This window comes from Microcaecilia unicolor, chromosome 8 (assembly GCF_901765095.1).
Source record: "Microcaecilia unicolor chromosome 8, aMicUni1.1, whole genome shotgun sequence".
Classification (NCBI taxonomy): domain Eukaryota; kingdom Metazoa; phylum Chordata; class Amphibia; order Gymnophiona; family Siphonopidae; genus Microcaecilia; species Microcaecilia unicolor.
The window spans coordinates 247,172,700-247,196,102 of NC_044038.1; the positions used below are offsets into that span (position 1 = coordinate 247,172,700).

Consider the following 23,403-nt stretch of genomic DNA (forward strand, 5'->3'; position numbering starts at 1 on the left):
GGATAATGTGGGATACAAGAATGAAGAAATGAAAAATGACAATTAGTTTTAACTTTTAAAAGTAATATATTATGTAACAGTGATAACAGGCCCTAATGCAGCCTATCTAATAGCTTGTGTGTGAAAAATTGCCCCTCCCCCCTCATAACACACCTGACCTCATGTATTGAAAAGTTGGGCTCCTTCTGCATTCCTCCCCATCCCCCGCCCCCCCAACCCAACCTCTTCTATACCAAATGAGTAGCCTCCCAGTATCATCACCCTCCAAGACCAATTATATACCCTTCCCTACTGGCACACAACCTCACCCCCCTTTCACCTCCCAACACTGAGCAGAGTATCCCAGCAATGGTGGCACCAGGACCCCAATGATATTTGGCATAGGGTCAGACTGCCAAATAGATGTCACTGAAACCAATCTTTTAACATTTTGGAAGGCAAAGGCCTTCTGGCAGAGTAACTTTTGTCAGCTCGTGACACACCCCTCACTCCGCCTATTATTTATTCATATACCAGCCTAAAAAGTGGTCCAACCTCAGTAGATAATCAATCCACTTTCTCTATGTGGCATCCACTCCACTAAGTACTGACCTCACTGTTGCTCTGTGTGTTACTATGAATCTACCTGAGCAAACTAAGTCACGTAAAAAAATAGTAGCAATTTCTACTGATCCTGCCCAGGTCCTAGCATCACCTACCAATTTCAACATTCAAGATGGGCGGCCACTAGATCTGACTGAAAGACTCAGGAGTTTGTAAAATCTGGAGCAATCTGTTCACATATGCTGTCACACAAACTTTTGCAAAACCCAAAAACAAGTGAGGAGAAGGTTTTCATCAAGCCATTGTTATCGTAGCTTTATTGGGCAGTAGGGGACAGGACTGTGGTGGTCTTCCATCTGCTTTCCTTCTGACAATGTAGCAATAAAAATAACTGCCCAACCCCTGCAAGGAAATAAGGTTTGAAGTTTGCCTTTTGTGTAGCTCTGAGCAGAAGGACAGTGGCAGCGGAGTTGTAGATATGACACATGGAAATATTTGGCATACCTTCTCTTGCCTGACCTTGAGCAACACAATAAAAGGAGGGATGAATTCTCTCACACACACACGTCTCGCAGCTCTGTAACCAAGGTCGGTAAGAGCATTACTCATCTATGTGAAATACTAACCAACCATCTCAAGCAGCTCTGCTGGAGGTGCAGGAGAAGCTTTCAAGATTAATGTTGATAGAGATAAACTGAGGCAGCAGCAAACTCACTGTTAGCATAAGAATTATTTTCTTCTCTAGCTTAAAAGACTTCTGGAAAAAGTTTAACAGGAAGACAAGATAGAGGGTTAAAAAAAACTGGTACAGGGTAAAATTAGAAAAAGCAAGAAAATAAAAATGTTTCCATTAGAAAGAACATAAATTCAATCCCACATATCAAGTTCCAGTGCAAAAAAATGGAAAGAAGCAAAAAAGATCATTTATTTGTATTTTATAGCAACAGAAAGATTTGAGCATAAGGGAGAAAATGTTCTGTCAACAGAAACATTTGCTTAATTATTCATTTAAATTTTGTTGCTTGTGACAGCTACATTAACGAACAAAATCTCTGTTTCTAAGAAATAATCTGCAGCTAAGATTGTTTAACTGGAATTTGCATTATTTATCAATCTTTTATATATGAAATAAGATAGTGAAATGTATGTTATTGGTATTAATTCTCTGCTGGGTATTGTCATCATATTGTTTGCTCTGTTCAGTCGAGAGAAGAAATTATTTTTCTAAATGGCTGCACTAAGGATTTTTAATAGTACAGGAGAAAGGGCATCACTTCAGTGATGTGACTGAATTTCTCTGGACCTTTTCACTAATGTGATCCAACACATCTGATTCAGGACTTAAAACTTAAGCCTTCTAGATTAAGCTATGCATTCGGTTTGTGAGAATGTAGGTATGTCAGATCAATAGAAAATCCATCCATTCATCCATTGTTAGGTAAAATCCACCCTCTTCTGGTGGTTGTGTGTGTGTGTGTGTGGGGGGGGGGTTGTTCATTTTTTGGGGGGGTTGTTTTTGTTTTTTTGCATGCACATGTGAATATTTATTTCTTATCATATTTGCATTCTTTTCTGTCTTTTAGTTGTTCTGGTTTTATTTGTTAATTGTACACCTCTCTGTGATGCCTACAGGAAGGGCAGTATAGCATATGGGCATTGTAGAACTGGATTTAAGGTTTTGGCATCTATAGGCAGACTTGACAGCAGAGTAGGAGATGAAGGCAGCCAGACATCCCAAAGAATGGAGAGTCATAAAAGGAATATAGTGGAGCTTCTTTGCACAGTGTATATTGCCTGGCTGACCCTAAAGTAATCAGGAGACAGATCTGACCTGGGAATTTGGGGCCTAAGGCAGTTTCCGTTGTTGTTCATGCCCAACCTAAGCCTGGGGTATTGAGAGAGTACAATGCAGTTCAGAAAATGGAGATGAAGATTTGCTGTCTGGACAGTGAAATTATATGAAGTAAAAGATATGAGAAAAGGGGCAGGCTAGTTACAAAACTGGGTTGATGTGTTTCTCACAGTAACCTTCAGCTGTTGATTCCAAAGAGAACCAAGGAGCAGCAAAGTAACCCATATTTCATGCAGTAAAATCAAGGAAAAGATATTCCATAGGTTTCAGTGTTACATCTTTCTTACATACTGTGCCCACCTGTATGCACCAGATCCAGCATAAACTACTGAGTAAAATAAGAAAGGGAGCTAGCTGTCCTCTCCTAAGGAGTAGGAAGAGAGGAGTGAGAAGGAAGGAAGTCCCTCTGAGGAGGAGCAGGATTCAAGAGAGGGCGGTGAGCATCAGGGAATGGTTTGGAACAGAGAACAAGAGGTGGAGGATCAAGGAATACAGGGGATTCACTAAAGGAGGAACAGGCAAGGGCTCTGCTGAGGAAGAGCAAGGCAAGAGGAAACAAACAGTATCCTCTGAGGAGCAGCAAGAAGCAAGACCAGGTCCTCTGACAGCAGTGAGGAATGAAAAAGGGCATGAGGTTGATCTTTGGAAGAGATGAGATGCTTCATGCAAACCCTGATTCATTTTTTTATTGTTCCTTGCAGTGGTTAGAAGCCCACCACTACCTTCTCATCGCGCTCTGGTCCTTTGCATTGAGCAGCAGCCACCATGGCTCATTCGATGCTTGATATGGGTGAGTTTGGGGAGGCGGCAGATTATCTACGCAAAAGTGACAAGGAACTGATGAAGCTGCACACCATCGCCTTCGATGGTAAGTGTTTATTCCACCTGTCAAATTTCTAACAGCAGACCTATGTTAATAGCAAATACAAACAATGGGAGTTAATGAAAATGGAGTATGTATATTTAAATTCAGCAGTCAAAGGCAATAACTCCAACCAATGAACAAAAAAAACGAACGCATAACTTGCTGTGGAATAATATGATTGTGCCCGACTCCCCCTCTCCCTCTAGTCCTCGTCCCAAGCTCCTCCTCCGCTGGAACCAGTTATGTTCCTTCAGAGCAGTCCTAACACCCCCTCCCCTTCAGAACACTCCTCCCTCGCTCTGTGAGGCAGCGCCTCCTATCCGGGAGGCCCGGTCTGCTGAAATAGTCAATAGAGTATTATATTGATTCACTAGTGCTATGTTGGTGGCCTTTTCAGAGGAAAGAGCTTTCTGCCAAGTACAGAATTCATGGGTCCCTCAGTTTCTAAAGCAACCCCAGATATGTGTTGAACAGCAGTTAATTATATAACAAGCAAAATTAAATCTCTATTGATGAGCATTGATATATAGAAACAGAATTTAACATAGTAATGTAGTGAATGATGGCCAATAAAGACCTCATTGGTCCATCCAGTCTGACCAACAAGGCAGTCAGAGTGTTATCCGGTATTATCAGTGTTCCTCTTCTTGCGTTCTTTTGCATTTCGTGAATGCTACCTCTATTACCTTTATTTTTTCAGCAGAGTTCTTTGAAGGTCCTCCACAGTCTCTCTATTCTTTCTGATTCTGCTGATGAAACACTCCAATCTGCATTTGGCAGGCTGTAATCTCCCAGCAACAGCACCTCTCCTTTCATTCCTAACTTCTGGATATTTATTACCAGATCTTTCTTCAGCTTCTGTTTGTGTTGGAGATCTGTAGATGACACCTGCGTGGATGAAGGTTTCGTCTTCTCTTTCCAAGATGACCCATGTTGCTTTCTCCTTTCCCCAGGCTCCATCATTTCAGCCACTTTAATATTGTTTGTCACAGACAGAGCTACTCCTTCATCTTTTTGGCCTTTTCTATCCTTCCTAGAAAGATTATAACCTGGTAGGTCGTGTCTGCCCTATCATCAGGGCTTACAAATCATGAACTTTGTTGCTTAGACTGCAAGTGTCTGTACTCACTGCTTTCCAGATATATTTTATGGACGCTCTTGTCTATTGTTTTTTTTTTTTTTGCTTCTACTTTATTGCTGATAAGAAAGTTGCTAAGATAGTTTGTTTTATTATTTTCCTCACTGTTGTCATTCATTTGCTGTTGCTGGGGGTGACTTTTTTTTTTTTTAATTCACCTGCTTGCATTTGCCATCCTCTAGTTTAAATGCTTAGAAATATATTTTCTAAATGACTCACCAAGGACCTTCTTTCCTGACACAGAAAGACGTGGCCTGTCATTTATTTATTTATTTGTTGCATTTGTATCCCACATTTTCCCACCTATTTACAGGCTCATTGTGGCTTACATAGTACCGTAGAGGCGATCGCCAATACCGGTATGAACAAATACATAGTGAGGTTATGTTAGCGAATGATCGTGTGGTCATTACAGTATAGCCTTTTGTTTTCTCCATGTATTGCCCCATCCTTGTATTTTATTTATTTATTTGTGACATTTATATCCCACATTATCCCAAACAAGTTTGAGTTCAATGTGGCTTACAATAAACAGTATAGGATACATAACAAAGAATAATGCATAAGAAATGTATGTATCTAAAACCTTCTTGCTGACACAAGATTTTAAGCCACATATTAAGTAGTTCTTTCTCTCCCTTTCCATAGACAGGTATTACTATTTTTGGCCAGGTGATTTGTCCCCAAGTGGATTACAACATCAACTTTAGAATCCTTACTCTCTTCTCTGATCACACTCCGTATTTGCTATTTCTGGTAGCTGAGGATCCTGGCAGGCATTTCACTTTGTTGGGATCCATGGGCTGAGCTCCCAAATTAATGCCTCTGATAATGTAGTTCCCTAGCAGCAAGAACTTTCTGTTTTGAACTGTTTTGTCAGTGTTTTTGGGTTATATTTTGAACTCAGCTATTCTTTGTCTCTGGTTCCACCTTGGTTCTTAATTCCTGAGTATCTTCATGCTTCAATTCAGCAAAGGAATTGTGTAGGAATTAGGAGGGTGGATACCCCTGTGTCACAGATCATAATTTAGCCAAAGCCACTGTAGCCCGTCTATTCTTGGGTTGTTTTATTCTCAGTGGCAGTGGAGGTAAAGTGACTGGAGACTGTGTAGTCCTAGAATCACCTTTAATTGCAGCCAATTCCTATTTGAGTTTGGTGAGCTCCTTTCATGGCAGATAAAGACAGATGTGGAAAGCCTTAAGCTTCAGAAGGTCTGCCTTAGGACTACTACTACTACATTCATGAGACAGTCCCTGCCCGACAAAGCTTGCAATCTGATTAGGACAGACAAACTGGACAAATAAGAGATAAGGGAATTACTAAGGTGGGGATGATGAAATAAGGGTACTGAACAAGTGAGTAAGGGTTAGGAGTTAAAAGCAGCATCTAATCAAGACAGACAAACAGGACAAATAAGGGATAAGGGAATTATTTAAGGTGGGAATTATAAAACAGACATGGGTACTGAACAAGTAAACAGATGTTAGGAGTTAAAAGCATCCTCAAAAAGCTGAGCTTTAAGCCTAGAATTGAAGATGGCCAGAGCTGGAGCTTGACGTACTGACTAACACACCACAGTTACTGTCTCCATCAATGAGTTCCAGAGCCTATTTTCGTTGAGTGAAAAAATAAATGTCCCTTCATCTTTGTATTTTTACAATTAATTCACATTTACCTGTTTTACTCCACTCAGGATTTTGTACACCTTTATCATATCCTCCCTCAGACATCTATTCTCAAAGCTGAAGAACCCTAATCTCTTAAGCCTTTCCTCATACAAGAGGATTTCCAGCCCCTTAATCATTTTGGTTGCTCTTCTTTGAACCTTTTCAAACTCCGCTAGATCTTTTGTAAGATACGGTGACCAGAATTGCACATAATACTCAAGTTGAGGTCGCACCGTGGAATGATATAGAAGCACTGTAATATTTTTTTTGTCTTATTTTCTATCTTGTTTTTGGCTGCATGGAAACTACAACCCCATGATTGCCCGATCCACCCCCTTACTGTCTGTACTCAGGGTGGATCACATCCACTGCCCCACCCATAGAACGCCACTGATAAAATATTCAAAATCTGCCAAGAATCCAGTTTTCTCAAAATTCAACCCGACGACTGGATTTCTTCAGTACCTGCTTTTAAGTACCTTTGTGGTATAACTCAATAGCTCCTGTTTCCCTCTATAGGGAGTCTTATTCAATTCTGTCTTCCTGAGGTGAGTAATCAGCTGATGACCTCTCTTTTTCCCTTATGTATCTAGCTTTGTGCCAAGTCTTAGCTAGTGTTGCTTTTTCTTGTATTTCTGCAGGGAAAAAGAAGGCCTGGATCCCTGATGAAAAAGAGGCCTACATTGAGGTTGAGATCAAGGAGTCTTCTGGTGGCAAAGTCACCGTGGAAACCAAGGATAAGCGGGTATGTAGGACATGCAAAGCCAATACTGTCTATGAATGAGTTTCAGGTAAGATGGGGATCATATAGAAACAAGGCAGTTCCCCCAACCCTCTGGACCTTCACTGCAACCTAGTGACAGTCAGCATGGACCTGTGAATTGACAAATGTTGACAGGTCCTGTCCCCTTCCTCCTTTGTGTGTTTACCAAACTGTCTTAAGTGTATCTGGAGCAGGCATGGACTGAGACACCATTTCAGCAGGTAAAGGGAAAGCGGAGCGATGAACAGGGTTAAGATAGAACCCATTTTCAACTAAAGCTTCTGAAACATCCAACACGGCCAGTGAGAAACATTCAGTGTCTGATGTTAAATCCTTCCTAGACACCACAAAAGAGTCAGGGGCTTTCTTCACTTCCCTCTTTTGCTTCTCAATTGTATTAAAAATGGGGTAGTTCACTCGCTTGGTCTCTACAGGGCCTCCGGAAGGACTCCAAAGCCAAATTCCTCTTTTGTAACGCCCCTTTGGTCATGTGCCATGACTATCTATACTTTTATCCTGTACATATTGGACTTCAAGATGATGTTAGCATGGATCCTTCTGTTCAGTCATTGATGTTGCAACACCTCATATTTTTTTTCACTCTTCCACACGAGATACTAAAGGCTGCTCCTGTCCACTAGGCTGTAGCTTTGTGCACTTTTCATCCAATGCCAAGTTTGCTTCAAGACGACATCAGCATGGGCCCTCCTCCTGGCCAGCCACAATTTGTACTCGAGGCAAGGGAGGGTTAAATGACTTGTAGGAGTTCACAAGGAACATCAGTAGGATTCAAATCTTGGCTTCTTTGGTTGTCAGGCCGCTGTTCTAATGATCTTCTCTCCACTGATTGCTACACTGCTGGGTAAAGGTCTCTCTCCAATTATCTCTCCAGCTTTTCTTATTGTTCCATTCTGGCTACTGGTGCCTGCCTATCTCCCCAATGAATAATTCCTTTAAGAGAAAAGTATCACGGCTGCAACTTCCAGTACAAATATGAAGGACCTACATGAGTGGTGGGAGGTGGAAGACCAGTAGCAGAAAAAGTGAACAGAACAGAGAATCAGTTGCAGCATATTCCCTGATCAGAAATATGTGGAAATAGGTTTTGGCAGATACAGAACAACAACAGAGACTTTGATCAGAATGAGGAGATCCTTAGAATATTTTTTTCAAAAATTCATCCAATATTCCTAAGCAGTATTTATTTATAGATTCTTGATATATCACACGGGGTCCAAACATGGCTGCTGCGTAGTTTATAATTCATTAAAATCTGGGGGCAGGGAAACAAAAGGGAGGGGACATTAGAGGTACAGATCAACTGAAGGCTTCAGAGAACAAATGCGTCTTGAGGAGGGCCTTAAATCTGGCAAATGATTCCAGATGCAGATGACAGGGTAGGGCATTCCAGACAGAGGGACCGATGAAACTGAAGGATGATTCTGGGGAAATTGTCAGTCGGAAGGAAGGGAGAGAGGGGATAATCAGAAGGTTTGTGTTGGAAGAGCGGAGGGAGCAAGAGGGGACATAGGAAAGCAAAACAGAGTGAAGATAAGCAGGTGCTGAAGGGAGGCAGGACTTGAACACGTTAGGAGTCACCGACCAAGAAAGGTATCTCGGCGTCGTTGTTGATAATACGTTGAAACCCTTTGCTCAGTGTGCTGTGGCAGCTAAGAAAGCAAATAGAATGTTAGGTATTAGGAAAGGAATGGAAAACAAAAGTGAGGACGTTATAATGCCTTTGTATCGCTCCATGGTGCGACCGCACCTCGAATATTGTGTTCAATTCTGGTCACCGCATCTCAAAAAAGATATAGTGGAATTAGAAAAGGTGCAGAGAAGGGTGACAAAAAGGGGATGGGATGACTTTCCTATGAGGAAAGGCTAACGTGGCTAGGGCTCTTCAGCTTGGAGAAAAGACAGCTGAAGGAAGACATGATAGAGGTCTATAAAATAATGACTGGAGTGGAACGGGTAGACGTGAATCGCTTGTTTACTCTCTGCAAAAATACTAGGACTAGGGAGCACATAATGAAGCTACAAAGTAGTAAATTTAAAACAAATCAGAGAAAATATTTCTTCACTCAATGTGTAATTAAACTCTGGAATATAGTAAAAGCTGTTAGCTTAGCAGGGTTTAAAAAAGGTTTGGCTGGCGTCCTAAAGGAAAAGTCCATAGACCATTATTAAAATGGACTTGAGGAAAATCCACTGCTTATTTCTAGAATAAGCAGCATAAAATGTATTGTTCTGTTTTGGGATTTTGCCAGGAACTTGTGATCTGCATTGGCCACTGTTGGAAACAGGATGCTGGACTTGATGGACCTTCAGTCTATCTCAGTATGGCAGTACTTATGTACTTACAACAATCAAGCTGGGGAAGTATCCAGAGGAGGAGCCCATAAACAATTATTAGCCAAGCAGACCTCGAGCTTCCACTCATCCCTGGGAAAGAATAAAATCTTGAATTTGCTGGACTTGCCATTGTCAGAGATGAGATGCTGGGCTCAATGGACCTTTGGTCAGAGAGGAGATGCTGGGCTCAATGGACCTTTGGTCAGACCCTGAATGACATTTTTTATATTCTTATGAGTCTCTCCTTCCTCACATTGAATTCTTTTCTTCTTCTTTGCCCAGTCTGTGACAGTGAAGGAGGATGACGTTCAGCAAATGAATCCTCCCAAATTTGACATGATTGAAGACATGGCCATGTTAACACACCTGAACGAGGCATCTGTGCTCTACAACCTCCGTCGTCGCTATGCCAACTGGATGATCTATGTAAGTGTCTGTGTAGCTTTTCCCTCTGTAACTGTGATTGACCAGGGCGTGTTATAGCTGTGGGGCCTCTACTATTGAATCGTGGTAAATTGTCATAAAATAGTCATGGCCTGCTTCCAAAGGATTTATACTTGTAACTTTGAGAGTTAGGCTCCTCAAATGGCCTCTGGAATTTTATTAGGGCTGAATGTCTATATTATGCTCAAAATTCCACTAGTAATACTCTTAAATTTTTGAATTTTGAGGGTGGCAATGGGGCGAATTTAGGGCAGGAAAAAAGTTAAGAGCTTAGCACTGATTTTTCAATACTAGGCTCATAAATTAAGCTCATAAATCTAGAAAAATGAACAGCAGGCCTAATTGTATGAGCATAAGTCCTAAAGGGCCTAAATTAAGATTAATTTTAGATGAGATCTTAAGGTTCCTAAGTTTGGCTGAAAATAGGACACAACTTTTGGAGCCTTATTTAAGGAGCTCAGCTTCTTTTGAATATCGGACCCTCCTAGAGTAATTCTACAAAGGGAAGCAAATTTTCAGAGTCCAAGAATGAGCCGATTTAGAGCTTATTCCACCCATGGTCTCTGGTTTGTTCATGTTCTTGTCAGTGGCGTAGCCAAGGGTGGGCCTGGATGGGCCCAGGCTCACCCACTTTGGGCTCAGGCCCACCCAGTAGCAGCATACCTATGATGTGGGTGGCAGGGATCCCTAAGCCTCACTAGCCAAAAACTCCCAACAACTGTCCCTCCTGCATACCTTGTAAATAGCAGATCTTCACCTGCAGCGAGCAGCGACTGGTACATACTATTCGCACCAGCCCCACAGCCTTCCCTCTGATGTATTCCCACCTATGTGGAAACAGGAAGTTGCATCAGAGGGAAGGCTGTGGGCCCAACATGAGCAGTGTGTATTAGTTGCTGCATGCGAGGGAGGGAGGATGTTTGAGAGACCAAATGGCATGCAGGTGAGAGAGGGAGAGGCCAAATCACTTTGGGACAGGGCAAAGTTATTCTGCCCACCCACCCTGGGCCCAGGCCCACCCAAAATTGGGTGTCTGGCTACGCCCCTGGTTCCTGTACCACCTTTCCTAATAATATAGCAAATCAGTTTACAATACTACATAAAACAGAAATGTTACAGCTCATCTGAAACATCAAATACTGCCCTGTACTTACCGAATACTGCATAAAGGTAAAATGGTTATTTACCCCGGTTCTATGTCTGAAGTGAAGGGATCCCACAGGAGGAAATTTACTATTCAATGGCTAAACCTGAACCATAATTTCATTTTCAAGATATCCAGCCCCTGCTAAACTTTTGCTCAGCTGACGAACGCTCCCTGCTAAACCTTTACCTATGCCATTCCAGTTTTCACCCAACGTCCATCTTCTGCTAAATTTGTACTACAGTAGCATTTTTATTCCAGAGGTGCCTCTCTGGTCTTTTCTCTCTCATAAGACATACTCAGGGCTGTTCTGCGTGACCGTGAACCCCTACAAGTGGCTGCCAGTGTACACCGCTCCTGTGGTGGCTGCTTACAAGGGCAAGCGACGTTCAGAGGCTCCGCCTCACATCTATTCTATCGCAGACAACGCCTACAATGACATGGTGCGCAGTAAGTACCTCCGTTATTGAGCTGGGAATAGAACAGGAATCTGCCATCCTTGCGGTAAGACTGAGGCAGAAGCTGTCCATTCGCTGTATGACAGGCACTTGCATGGTGCCATCTGTTATCAGTCCTAACTGTTTTCTGGTCTTAAATTTTATTCAAACGACATGTTTCTAAAAATATGAAAACAACAGCCCAAAACTCTGGAAGTCGTTTTAGAACGGTTATGTGGGATTTGCAGGCATAAATGGCCCCCTCTGATGCAAACTTCCCTTCAGATGGGCATCCAAGAGGCGAGATATGGCAGCGATTGAATGCAGGTGTTTGCTTCAAGGCCCTGCATTGACCATGCCTGCTTGTATGTATGATCTATAGACATCTGCCTCCGGCCAGGGTACTGTGTGTGCCAACCGCCCACCACACACACACACACACATGCACGCTCACCCAGAGACAAAGTGGAGCTATGAACTGTCAGTGAAACCCTCAACTCTCTTGTACCAGTCACTCATCTCTCTCTCTCTCTCTCTCTCTCTCTCTCTCTCTCTCTCTCTCCCTCCCTGGTTCTTCACTGCTGCAGGGCTTGCTTTCTGCCCCTTCTTTGTCCACACCAATTTCCCTTAAAATAAAAAGCAACAGCCTAGAAGATCTACTTATGTTTTTGGATTTCTGCTAAAAGAAGCTTACACATTGGCAGATTCGGCAGAGTTTGCATGGCCAAATCCCTCTCCCACCCCCCCCCCCCTTCAAAAAAACCCCAGCACAATACTGTTAAATAGAAAGTTTTAGAAACTCTGATGTCTCCCTCCCCCCCCCCCCCCCCCCCCCCCCCCCCCCCCCCCCCCCCCCCCCTTGTATATGTGAATATGGCTCTTTTTCTGTTACATTGTCAAACACACAACTGTAGGTAACTAATGGGAATACAGGAAGCAAAGTACCCTACCAATGACTCTACAGATGTCAATTAGCAATCAATTAGGGAGGCAGATGAAGGTGGAAATGCCCTACCATGGAAAGTACACAATTTCACAAACAGTGTGCAGCATTTTCCAACCGTCACTTGTATTTTCAAAGCACTTAGACTTACAAAGGTAACCTATGGAACTTTGTAAGTCTAATGTGCTTTGAAAATGAGCCCCATCATAAAAATTTCCGCTTTTTTGCCTAACATTTTTGTTTGAAAATGATTTGATACATCCTAGGTTATGTCATTAGCCCATCCCTACTTTATATGCATAAATGGTGCTTACAAATTATTCTCTTCATCTCATAGTTTAGAAGAAACAAACAGAATATTACAAATTAACGTTATCTCATAACTACAAGACTTATGAGCTCGATTTTTGGAGACTTTTATATGGTTATAGCCTATTGCTAACTACAATACTTCAGACGTTTTTAAAATAAAATTTGCCTGGTTTATAATAATCTTTACTCTTCCAGCGCCCTGTGGCGACTGTGTCTTTGGGTTGTTTCTGCATATGTAGGGTTTTTCTCCTCCCTTTGTCTGGGCTTTTTAAAGTTACGTTGGTGGTATTAAAACTGTATAAACCTATATTTACAGCATTATTCAACCAGATAGTGCCTCTACACATACAAATACAGTTCAGCACCAGCACTTCAACTGGTAGCCATCCCTGCTTAATGTGCAGACAGGAAGGGGAAAGTTGCTAATGGTTTGTTTTTGTGGGCTGTATGTGGTTTCTTAAGGTCTCCTCCTTCTCTTTCAGATCGGGAGAATCAATCTATGCTCATCACGTAAGTCTCCTTTACAAAATGCATTGATGTGTGCAAATTGGAAGTCCTGGAACTCTGCTATCTGGATAAGTGCCACTGACCAGGACATTCAGAGAGAATATCTGGAAACAGACCACCTCAGTGCTCTCTGGACAGTGCCGGGCAGAGCATGGTCAAAACCAGGGAAGTCCTGGACCTTATCTGGATAGAAGTCAAAAAGACTATCCTAACTTATCCAGATAGTGAGCAAAAGATCTATTCTAACTTATCCGGATAGCGGGCAAAGAGAATATCCTAACTTATCTAGATAGTGGGCAAAAAGTATATCCTAACTTTTCCAGATAGTAGGCAAAAAGTCTATCCTAACTTATCCAGACAGTAGGCAAAGAGACTGTCCTAACTTATCCAGAACGCGGGTAAAGAGAATATCCTAACTTATCTAGATAGTGGGCAAAGAGACTATCTTAACTTATCTGGATCAGTTGTCCAGACAGCGGGCAAAAAGACTATCCTAACTTATCCAGATAGAAATCAAAAGTTCTATCCTAACTTATCCGGATAGCGGGCAAAAAGTGTTTGTTTAGGGTCCCTGTGCTTCTACATTTCACTTCCATGGCTTCACAATAAGACAATGTCTCATAATTCCAATGCTTTCATCACTACTGGCAGAGACCCGTTCACTTCTTTCCCTGTTATTTCCATTATCTTTGTTTATTCAGACTTAATGAATCACTTTTTTAAAACATGAAATCAAAGTGATGTATAATAATTATAAAATCAAAAATGAAATTTCATATCACATTTCAAATGACTACACATCCCTACTTCTTTAATTTGACAGGGTAAAGAAATAATTCTATCTTACTAACATTCCCCAAACGTGGATGGTTGTGCTTTTTTGCTGGAGATCATAATATGGTGTTTTGAGTTAGGAGGACCTTCTCATAAGTGACAAGGAGGGATCAGTTAGATGTTGATGAAATGGTTAAAGGTGGGGATGATGGAGTCAGGACAGTAGGCAGCATTGCAGAAATATGGGAGGTATTAGGGAACTATTTACCCCATAGGATGTGTAGGGGAGAGGGAAGAGCTGGAGTGAGAGAGCCCCTGAATGGGAAGAGGGAGGGCAAAGTAACGATTAAGGATTCTGATGTAATTGGGGTAAAAATAGCCACAAACCCCAGTAGAGAATCTGAGGCTGGCATAGTGAGTTGAGATAGGAAGAGAAAAGGGGAAGGGGGTGGGGAGGGGGTTTTGAAACCTAGTTTTATATCTCCCTGTTCTGTTATATTCATATTTTATTGGCAGGTTCACTAAGGATAAAGAATAATATTGATATTAAGTTAATTATCTCCAGATTTATTCAAGCTTCCCTTTGATAAGTTGAATTAAAACAATTTTGCATAGATTGGGAGAAGTGAAAGGGAAGATAGGGGACAGAAGTGTTAAATCATTGATTGAAATATTATGTTATGTATTTATGATGTTAACAAAACAAAATTTAAACAAAACCTAACTATGTACAGGATCAGCAAACTGTATGAGCACAGTTGTGTGTGTATTTTCCCAACAGATATCCATTTCTTTCCTTTTTTCACAATATTTATTGTTTCTTAAATCCATTTCTTTCTTGAGATTTCTTTTACAATATTTATTGTTTCTTAAATCCATATCTTTCTTGTGATTTTTTAAACAATATTTATTGTTTCTTAAATCAATTTCTTTCTTGTGATTTTTTTTACAATATTATTGTGTCTTAAATCCATTTCTTTCTTGTGATTTTTTTTTTTTACAATATTTATTGTTTCTTAAATCCATTTCTTTCTGGTTTTTTTTTTTTTACAATATTTATTTTTTCTTAAATCAATTTCTTTCTTGTGATTTTCTTTACAATATTATTGTGTCTTAAATCAATTTCTTTCTTGTGATTTTTTTTTACAATATTATTGTGTCTTAAATCCATTTCTTTCTTGTGATTTTTTTTTTACAATATTTATTGTTTCTTAAATCCATTTCTTTCTGTTTTTTTTTTTTTTACAATATTTATTTTTTCTTAAATCAATTTCTTTCTTGTGATTTTCTTTACAATATTATTGTGTCTTAAATCAATTTCTTTCTTGTGATTTTTTTTTACAATATTATTATGTCTTAAATCCATTTCTTTCTTGTGATTTTTTTTTACAATATTTATTGTTTCTTAAATCAATTTCTTTCTTGTGTTTTTTTACAATAGTATTGTATCTTTTCTTGAGATTTTCCTCTTCTTTTTCTTGCTCTCAAGTGGAGAATCTGGTGCGGGTAAAACAGTAAACACGAAACGTGTGATTCAGTACTTTGCCGTTGTAGCAGCTTTGGGTGACGGCACTGGCAAGAAAGGCGTAAGCGCACTCTCTCCAACCTCTCTCCCTTTACTTTTTGGCTTTTTTTTTCTTTTTAACTTTTTTTATGTTGGCTATTGCAGTCCTTTTGCCTTCTGTCTTACCTGTTCACAGAACAGGATTGTATATACCTTACCTTTATTTTTTTAGCTTTCTTTAATTGGTTTTTTTACTGTAAACCACTTGTTTTTACATTTTACCTTTCTTCAGGAGACACAGAAGGTTCTCTTGGCAGCTCTTTTGAAGCTTTCTTTTCTTCCATTTTGCTTTATTAGTTTATGTTTTCTTTTTTCTTTGGTATTTTTCAGCCTCTGCTTTCTTTCTTCCACCCCATTTCTTTTCAGGCTCTCCTTTGCTTTTTTTTTTTTCTGTTGAATTGTGACCCCCTGGCCTGATCCCAGATATCTCAGAAACCTTTTATTCCCAGCTTTACCCTCTTATTTTTGCTTCTGTTTTTTATGAGCTTCCCATCCCACCATCTAATATCTTAACGGATTTTTGCAAATTGCTCTATTTAATCCCTCAGTTTTCTTGGCAGCTGAGTGAGTGAAGTAACCCCTGAAAACGTAGACCTGTTTGCTGCTCCTCACAAAAGATGCCTGATCTGGCTTTGAAGAGAGGTGTTGGATTGAGAATCCAGACAATCAAATTGCAAATATTCTCCATTCTCATTGTCAGGAATTACATTTCCTTACACTGCTGACCAGCTGTCATTCAGAAAGCCTTTTTGTTTCATAGTGATTTATTCATTTATCTAACAGATATATGAACTGTTTCTTCGGCTATCAACAGACTGCCCAAAGCAGGAAATATACACAATAATAAATTACAAACACATATGTAGTAGCATCATAAAATTTAAAAAAGAAATAACTGCCAATCCCCAGAAAGATCAATGTCAGCCCTTCTACCCCATCATCTTAATCTTCCTTCCCCCATTTCACCCGCTCCCTTCTACCAGCATTATCTTCAGTAAATGTACTTTCCCCCACCTCTGCAATTTTTCTCTGCCTGAACTCCCCAACTCCCCGATCTTCCCAGGACCCTCGTTCCAGGTGCCCAGGGTTTCCAGGTGCTTTTTGGCTAGGATCAGGCGACCCTCAGGGGGAAGAATGCTAGCTTTGGCCTAACCCCTGGTAAGCCTTTCCTCGACTGAAAGTTGCCCAGTTCTACCTCCGGCTGCCTTTCAGGTGCTGTGGAGGACTTGCAGCTCATCTGCATATCCTTTACAGCCTTCTCCAGGGTGACTCCCAGGTCCACTCCGATCCACTCAGGGTCTCTGCTCTAGGTGCCGCGCACCATCATTTTCTCTTTACATTTATTTTTCTCCCAGTTGCTACTTATGGTTCCAGTACACTTTTTCTTCTTGGTACTGTCCCTTCCTAATCTGTTTCTCCATCTGAAACCACTGTACACTGCAGGAACACAATGTCCACCCTCTGTATTCATCATCTCACCATCTCTTTTTTTCCTCTTCCCTTTTCTCAGCTCTCAACCTTCAACATTTCCTTCCTTCCATTCATTCATCTCCTTTCTATCTGAGTACATCTCGCCTTCGTCGTTGTCATCATACCTCTCCTACTCTTCTCCGTACTCTCTTGCTCCTTCTCCTGCTCTCCGCTGGGGATATTAATCCCAATCCTGGTCCTCCACATCAGCTCTCATCCTATTTGTGCAGGTCACATCATGATATCTCCAATCTAATTTCTGTTCCTCTCCTCCCCCCTTCTTCCCTGCCTTTCTCTTGCACTCTGTGGAATGCCCGCTCTGTCTGTAACAAACTTTCCTACATCCATGACCTCTTTATCTCTCATACTCTCCATCTGCTTGTCCTAACTGAAACTTGGCTTTACCCTGAAGACTCTGCTTCAGTCATGGCCCTATGCCATGGAGGTTCTCTTTTCTCCCATACTCCTCGCCCGGTTGGCCGCTGAGGTGGTCTCAGGCTACTACTTTCACCCTCTTGTAGATTTCAACCTCTTCTTCCACCTCAGTCTCATTGTTTTTCTTCCTTCGAAGTCCACTCTATCCGTCTATTTGCTCCTCTGCCTCTCCGAGTAGCAGTCATTTATCGACCCCCTGATAAGTCCCTTTCTTCCTTTCTCACTGACTTTGATTCTTGGCTTTCCTTCTTTCTTGAACCTTCATCTCCTTCCCTCATTCTTGGGGTTTTTAACATTCATGCTAATGATCCCTCCGACTCTTATGCTTCGCAGTTTCTTGCTTTAACATCCTCTTTCAATCTTCAACTCTGCTCCACTGCCCCCACTCACCAGAATGGCCACTGTCTTGGATCTTATCCTCTTCTCAAACTGCTCACTCTCCAGTTTCTGTGCCTCAACTCTTCCCCTCTCTGACCATCATCTGATAACTTTCACACTTAAACACCCTCCTCCCCAGTTCCATCCAATCTTAACCAATACATTTAGGAATCTTCAGGCTATTGACCCTTCTACTCTGTCCTCCAGTGTTTTAAATCTCTTCTCTACCACTATGTTATCCAAGTCTGTCAATGAGGCTGTCTCTTCCTATAATACTATCCTCTCCTCTGCTCTGGATACTTTCACTCCTTCCATTCCCCGTTTTGTAAATGTACCAATCCCCAGCCTTGGCTGACTTCTAGAATCCGCTACCTACGTTCCTGTGCCTACTCTGCCAAACGCCTTTGGCTGAAATCCCGTGCCCATGCTGACTTCATACATTTCAAATTCTTGCTGATCTTCTTCCAGTCTACTCTTTTACTTGCCAAACAGGACTATTACATCCAGTTGACAAATTCTCTTGACTCAAACCCTCGACGTCTCTTTGCCACACTGAACTCTCTCCTCAAAGTGCCTTCACCTCCAACCTCCCCTTCACTTTCCCCCCAGACTCTGGCTGAGTACTTTCATGATAAGGTTCACAAGATTAAACTTGAATTCTCAACCAGGTCACTTCCACCTCTCCTTCCCTTAGTCTATTCTCTCAACCCTCCAACCCCTGCCTCCTTTTCTTCCTTTTCTGAAATCACTGAAGAGGAAACTACACGTATTATTTCCTCCTCGAAACTAACTACCTGTTCCTCTGATCCTATTCCCACCCATCTATTCAACACTATCTCTCCTACTGTCATCCCTTTTATCTGTCATATCCTCAATCTTTCACTGTCCACTGCAACTGTTCCTGATGCCTTCAAACATGCCGTAGTCACACCACTCCTTAAAAAACCTTCATTGGACCCTACCTGTCCTTCCAACTATTGCCCCATCTCCCTCCTCCCTTTCCTATCTAAGATACTTGAACGTGCTGTTCACCGCCATTGCCTTGACTTTCTTTCATCTCAAGCTATTCTTGATCCACTTCAATCTGGCTTTCGCCCCCTTCATTGAACTGAAAAAGCACTTGCTAAAGTCTCCAATGATCTGTTCCTGGCCAGATCCAAAGGTCTCTATGCTATCCTCATCCTTCTCGATCTATCAGCTGCTTTTGACACTGCTGATCACAGCCTGCTCCTTGATACGCTGTCCTCACTTGGATTTCAGGGCTCTGTTCTTTCCTGGTTTTCTTCTTATCTCTCCCAGTGTACCTTTAGTGTATACTCTAGTGGATCCTCCTCTACTTCTATCCCACTGTCAGTTGGTGGACCTCAGGGATCTGTCCTGGGACCTCTTCTTTTCTCCATCTGTACTTCTTCCCTTGGTACTCTGATCTCATCCCATGGTTTTCAGTATCATCTTTACGCGGATGACTCCCAGATCTACCTCTCCACACCAGAAATCTCAGCTGGAATCCAGGCCAAAGTATCAGCCTGCCTGTCTAACATTGCTGCCTGGATGTCTCAGCACCATCTGAAACTAAACATGACCAAGACTGAGCTTCTTCTCTTTCCCCCTAAACCAACCTCTCCTCCTCTCCCATTCTCTATTTCTGTGGATAACGCTCTCATCCTTCCTGTCTCAGCTCGTAACCTTGGGGTCATCTTTGACTCCTCCCTCTCCTTCTCTGCACATATTCAGCAGACTGCTAAAACCTGTCGTTTCTTTCCCTATAATATCACCAAAATTCGCCCTTTCCTTTCTGAGCACACTACCAGAACCCTCGTCCATACTCTTATCACCTCTCGCTTAGACTATTGCAACTTGCTTCTCACAGGTCTCCCACTTAGTCATCTCTCTCCTCTTCAATCTGTTCAAAATTCTGCTGCACGACTAATATTCTGCCAGTGTCATTATTCTCATATTAGCCCTCTCCTCAAGTCACTTCACTGGCTTCCTATCCGTTTCCACATACAGTTCAAACTCCTCTTATTGACCTATAAGTGCATTCAGTACCTCGCCACTTTCATCTCTCCCTACATTCCTCCCCGGGAACTCTGTTCACTGGATAAATCTCTCTTATCTGCACCCTTCTCCTCCACCGCTAACTCCAAACTCGGTTCCTTTTATCTTGCTGCACCATCTGCCTGGAATAGACTTCCTGAGCCGGTACGTCAAGCTCCATCTCTGGCCGTCTTCAAATCTAAGCTAAAAGCCCACCTTTTTGATGCTGCTTTTAACTCCTAACCCTTATTCACTTGTTCAGAACCTTTATTTTATCATCCTCACTTTAATATTCCCTTATCTCTTGTTTGACTGTCCTAATTAGATTGTAAGCTCTGTTGAGCAGGGACTGTCTCTTCATGTTCAAGTGTACAGTGCTGCGTATGCCTAGTAGCGCTATAGAAATGATAAGTAGTAGTAGTAGTAACTCCCTATCCCCAAACCCTACTTCTCCCTCATTTTCACTCCCCCCACCCCACGTCTCCTCTGCTCAGCATGGAGACCCTCTACAACTCAGGAAATAACCAGCTGTTCCCCAGTGTAGCTCTATCCTAATATCTAAAGGAAGCTCTCTTCCATAATATTCAGGCTGCCGCTGATATTGCCCTGGCTCTTAACCATATCATTCTCATTTTTACATACCGGGGACCACCAGTAAAGCTTGATAACCTGAGCGATGCTTTGAAAAAGAACTTGCAGCCCCTCCAAGTACAAAGTACCCAAGAAACTACCAGCTTCATAGGTAGCCTCAAAATTGCCTCTGACCCCATCCCATGTTTGGCATTTCAATCGTATTCTTGCACAGCGACATAACAGATGACGGCAAAGAAGAACAGTTGATGCATCTGCTCAGTCCATTTATCACCCTTTCTAATTCTTCACCATTACAAATTTCTACACTTCAACCAATCCTATATCTTACATAAGTACATAAGTAATGCCACACTGGGAAAAGACCAAGGGTCCATCGAGCCCAGCATCCTGTCCACGACAGCGGCCAATCCAGGCCAAGGGCACCTGGCGAGCTTCCCAAACGTACAAACATTCTATACATGTTATTCCTGGAATTGTGGATTTTTCCCAAGTCCATTTAGTAGTAGTTTATGGACTTGGCCTTTAGGAAACTGTCCAACCCCTTTTTAAACTCTACCAAGCTAACCGCCTTCACCACGTTCTCCGGCAACGAACTCCAGAGTTTAATTATGCGTTGGGTGAAGAAAATTTTTCTCAGATTTGTTTTAAATTTACTACACTAGTTTCATAGCATGACCCCTAGTCCTAGTATTTTTGGAAAGCTTTTTGGAAAGCGTGAACAGACGCTTCACATCCACCTGTTCCACTCCACTCATTATTTTATATGCCTCTATCATGTCTCCCCTCAGCTGTCTCTTCTCCAAAATGAAAAGCCCCAGCCTCCTTAGTCTTTCTTCATAGGGAAGTCGTCCCATCCCCACTGCCATTTTAGTCGCCCTTCGCTGCACCTTTTCCAATTCTCAGTTCTCAACCTTGTTCATACTACTGCCCTTTATATCTATCCCAAGCATGTTTAAGCTCTGCTTTACTGCTGGTTGTACCATCTCCGCTGAGCCATTGCAGATATAATCATCTTTCTTTTCAACTCTTACAAATCCACATTATCCAACAACAAGGCCACCTCCCTCGGCTCATCACAAAGATTTGTGATCATCAGGGCATGTGTGGCCTCTATGCTTTCAGACAGCATCTGTATTAAGGGAAGTGCTGGAAAACCTGACCATTCAGTGCACCATTCCCTGTTGGCCACAGGACACATCCAGCACTAAAGTCATCCAAAAAGTGACAGTATTACAATTCCACTACACTTTGAGAATGCACAGACATGAGAAATGAATAAAACACTTTAGCTTTATTGGATCTGTTCTAAAGTGAGACTTAATTAATGCCCACCCATAGTAAACAAAATGGCTCCCTCCATCTCAGCTGTGATGTGCATTAAAGTTTAAAATAATATCTTAAAATGGAAAATATTTTACATTTGATTACATCCATTTATTGCAGTTGATGGCTGCAATTTACATGATTCAAGCCTGAGGCGATAACAGCTTTAATTTCAGTGTTACGTTTTGTATTTTGGATTAAAATTGTTGTTGTTTTTTTTCCCTTCCTTTAGCAAGAAGTTGCCACTAAGACAGGGGTGAGTATTACATATCCCGAGACTGGGCTAATTCCAGCTACTAATAACAAAACAAATTCCTCATACAAACTTTCCTAATCCTCCGACATTATAGGTACAGCTCGAGTAATCATATGTCCTGCATTATAAAGTACAATCCTTCATTCCGAGCAAAACACAATCTTTATTGGCCTGCCCTCATTTCCCTACATGTCCCAAACTGTCCTTCAAAATAGCATTGGAAGAGTAACTAGTCTTCCTATCTCCTAGCCATGATCACTTTCCCCTGACCTGTGATCACTAATGTGAAAGAGAGAAATGCTAAAGGGGATTATAAGAGCAGAGAGAGAAAGAAGGCAGTCAGATTGAGAGTGATACTCATCTGGTACTGAAAGTGGAGGAGAAAGAACCCGAACAGAGAATGAGGGGGAAAAAGGGACAAGCTGAGGTTGGGAGATCAAAGTACAAGATGGGGGAGAAGGAAGGGTTGGAAAGAGAAATATGAGTAACAGAAGAGAGAGAGAGAAAGTAGGGAAAAAGACCAGCTGATGTACAGAAAAAATACTGGCTAAAAAGATCAAGATGGTGAAACTCCTCTAACCTCTGAGCACTCAGTGTCTTGCCCGTGTATGATATTCTCCAAGCATTCACAGCAACGGCCACAGGCAGTAGGAAAGGACCACAAGAATCCACTTGAAGGAAACATCACAACTTTTATTAAAATGACCCAACATTGATCGTGTTTTGGCCTCTGACTACATCAGGGATCAATTATAGTCCTTTCAGTGGTAAATACTGAGTGTCAGTGTGGTAAGATCAAATCAAGAAGTCAAGAAATAGTCATTCAAAAACTTCTCCTTCAGAATGGCGTGACAAAACACTATATTATAAAAACAACATCGCGAGATAGTTTATCATGGAAAGGGCAGTCGATAGCAAGAATGCCTTCTCGAAAGAGGTGCTGGAATTCAGAAAGGAGTGGTGTATATATATATATATATATATATATATATATATATATATATACAGTGGGTCTCTAAAAGGCAAGAGGATGTAATCCAAACATTGAGCAGTTCAGTCGACCAATGACATTTGTACTATTAAGCAGCAGATCACAAGGTTTAAATAATTTATTGAAGGAAAAACTCCCCTCGTTTCTCCGGTAAGAAGAATCCAATGCTAAATTTAAATTGGTCTCAAGACCTTCCTGTTTAAGGATGCTTATGATAGTAATCCGCCTTCTTGCTGCCTACTTGGCAGATGGACTTGAATGCATATTTATAATCTTTACTGTAATCTTCTCTTTCCTATCCCCAGATGTGTTTCCTTTCTGACCTTAGAACTACTTTGTTATACTATTGAGAATCACCTAGAAAGGCTCCTAATTAGGCAGTATATCAAGTCTTATTAAACTTGAAACTTATCAACAAATTAGTATAAATAACTAAATAAATATGTGCAGAGCTCTCTGGAGTAGGACCTGGCAAGGTTCTGCTCTCTCTACTCAGGAGATTTGCATACAGATAACCAGATTATAGAAGATCACCGTGAAGACTCGGAGCTCTTGAACCAAAGTCTTCTTTAATGCAAATTCAAACTTGCAGTTGGATGTGCTCAACAAG

General features: G+C 41.5%; 1 protein-coding gene across 1 annotated transcript in view; it reads left to right on the forward strand.

The window, feature by feature from the left end:
* The first annotated feature begins 1,102 nt into the window (after positions 1–1,102).
* LOC115476995 (myosin-7B-like) overlaps positions 1,103–23,403 on the forward strand; it is a 111,980-nt gene continuing 89,679 nt past the window's right edge. Inside the window, exons 1-8 of the mRNA XM_030213628.1 lie at positions 1,103–1,131; positions 3,097–3,263; positions 6,708–6,811; positions 9,467–9,610; positions 11,066–11,222; positions 12,947–12,974; positions 15,235–15,331; positions 21,779–21,802. Coding sequence (XP_030069488.1) covers positions 3,161–3,263; positions 6,708–6,811; positions 9,467–9,610; positions 11,066–11,222; positions 12,947–12,974; positions 15,235–15,331; positions 21,779–21,802 — 657 coding nt within the window. The 5' untranslated portion in view covers positions 1,103–1,131; positions 3,097–3,160. The remainder of the gene's footprint in view (positions 1,132–3,096; positions 3,264–6,707; positions 6,812–9,466; positions 9,611–11,065; positions 11,223–12,946; positions 12,975–15,234; positions 15,332–21,778; positions 21,803–23,403) is intronic.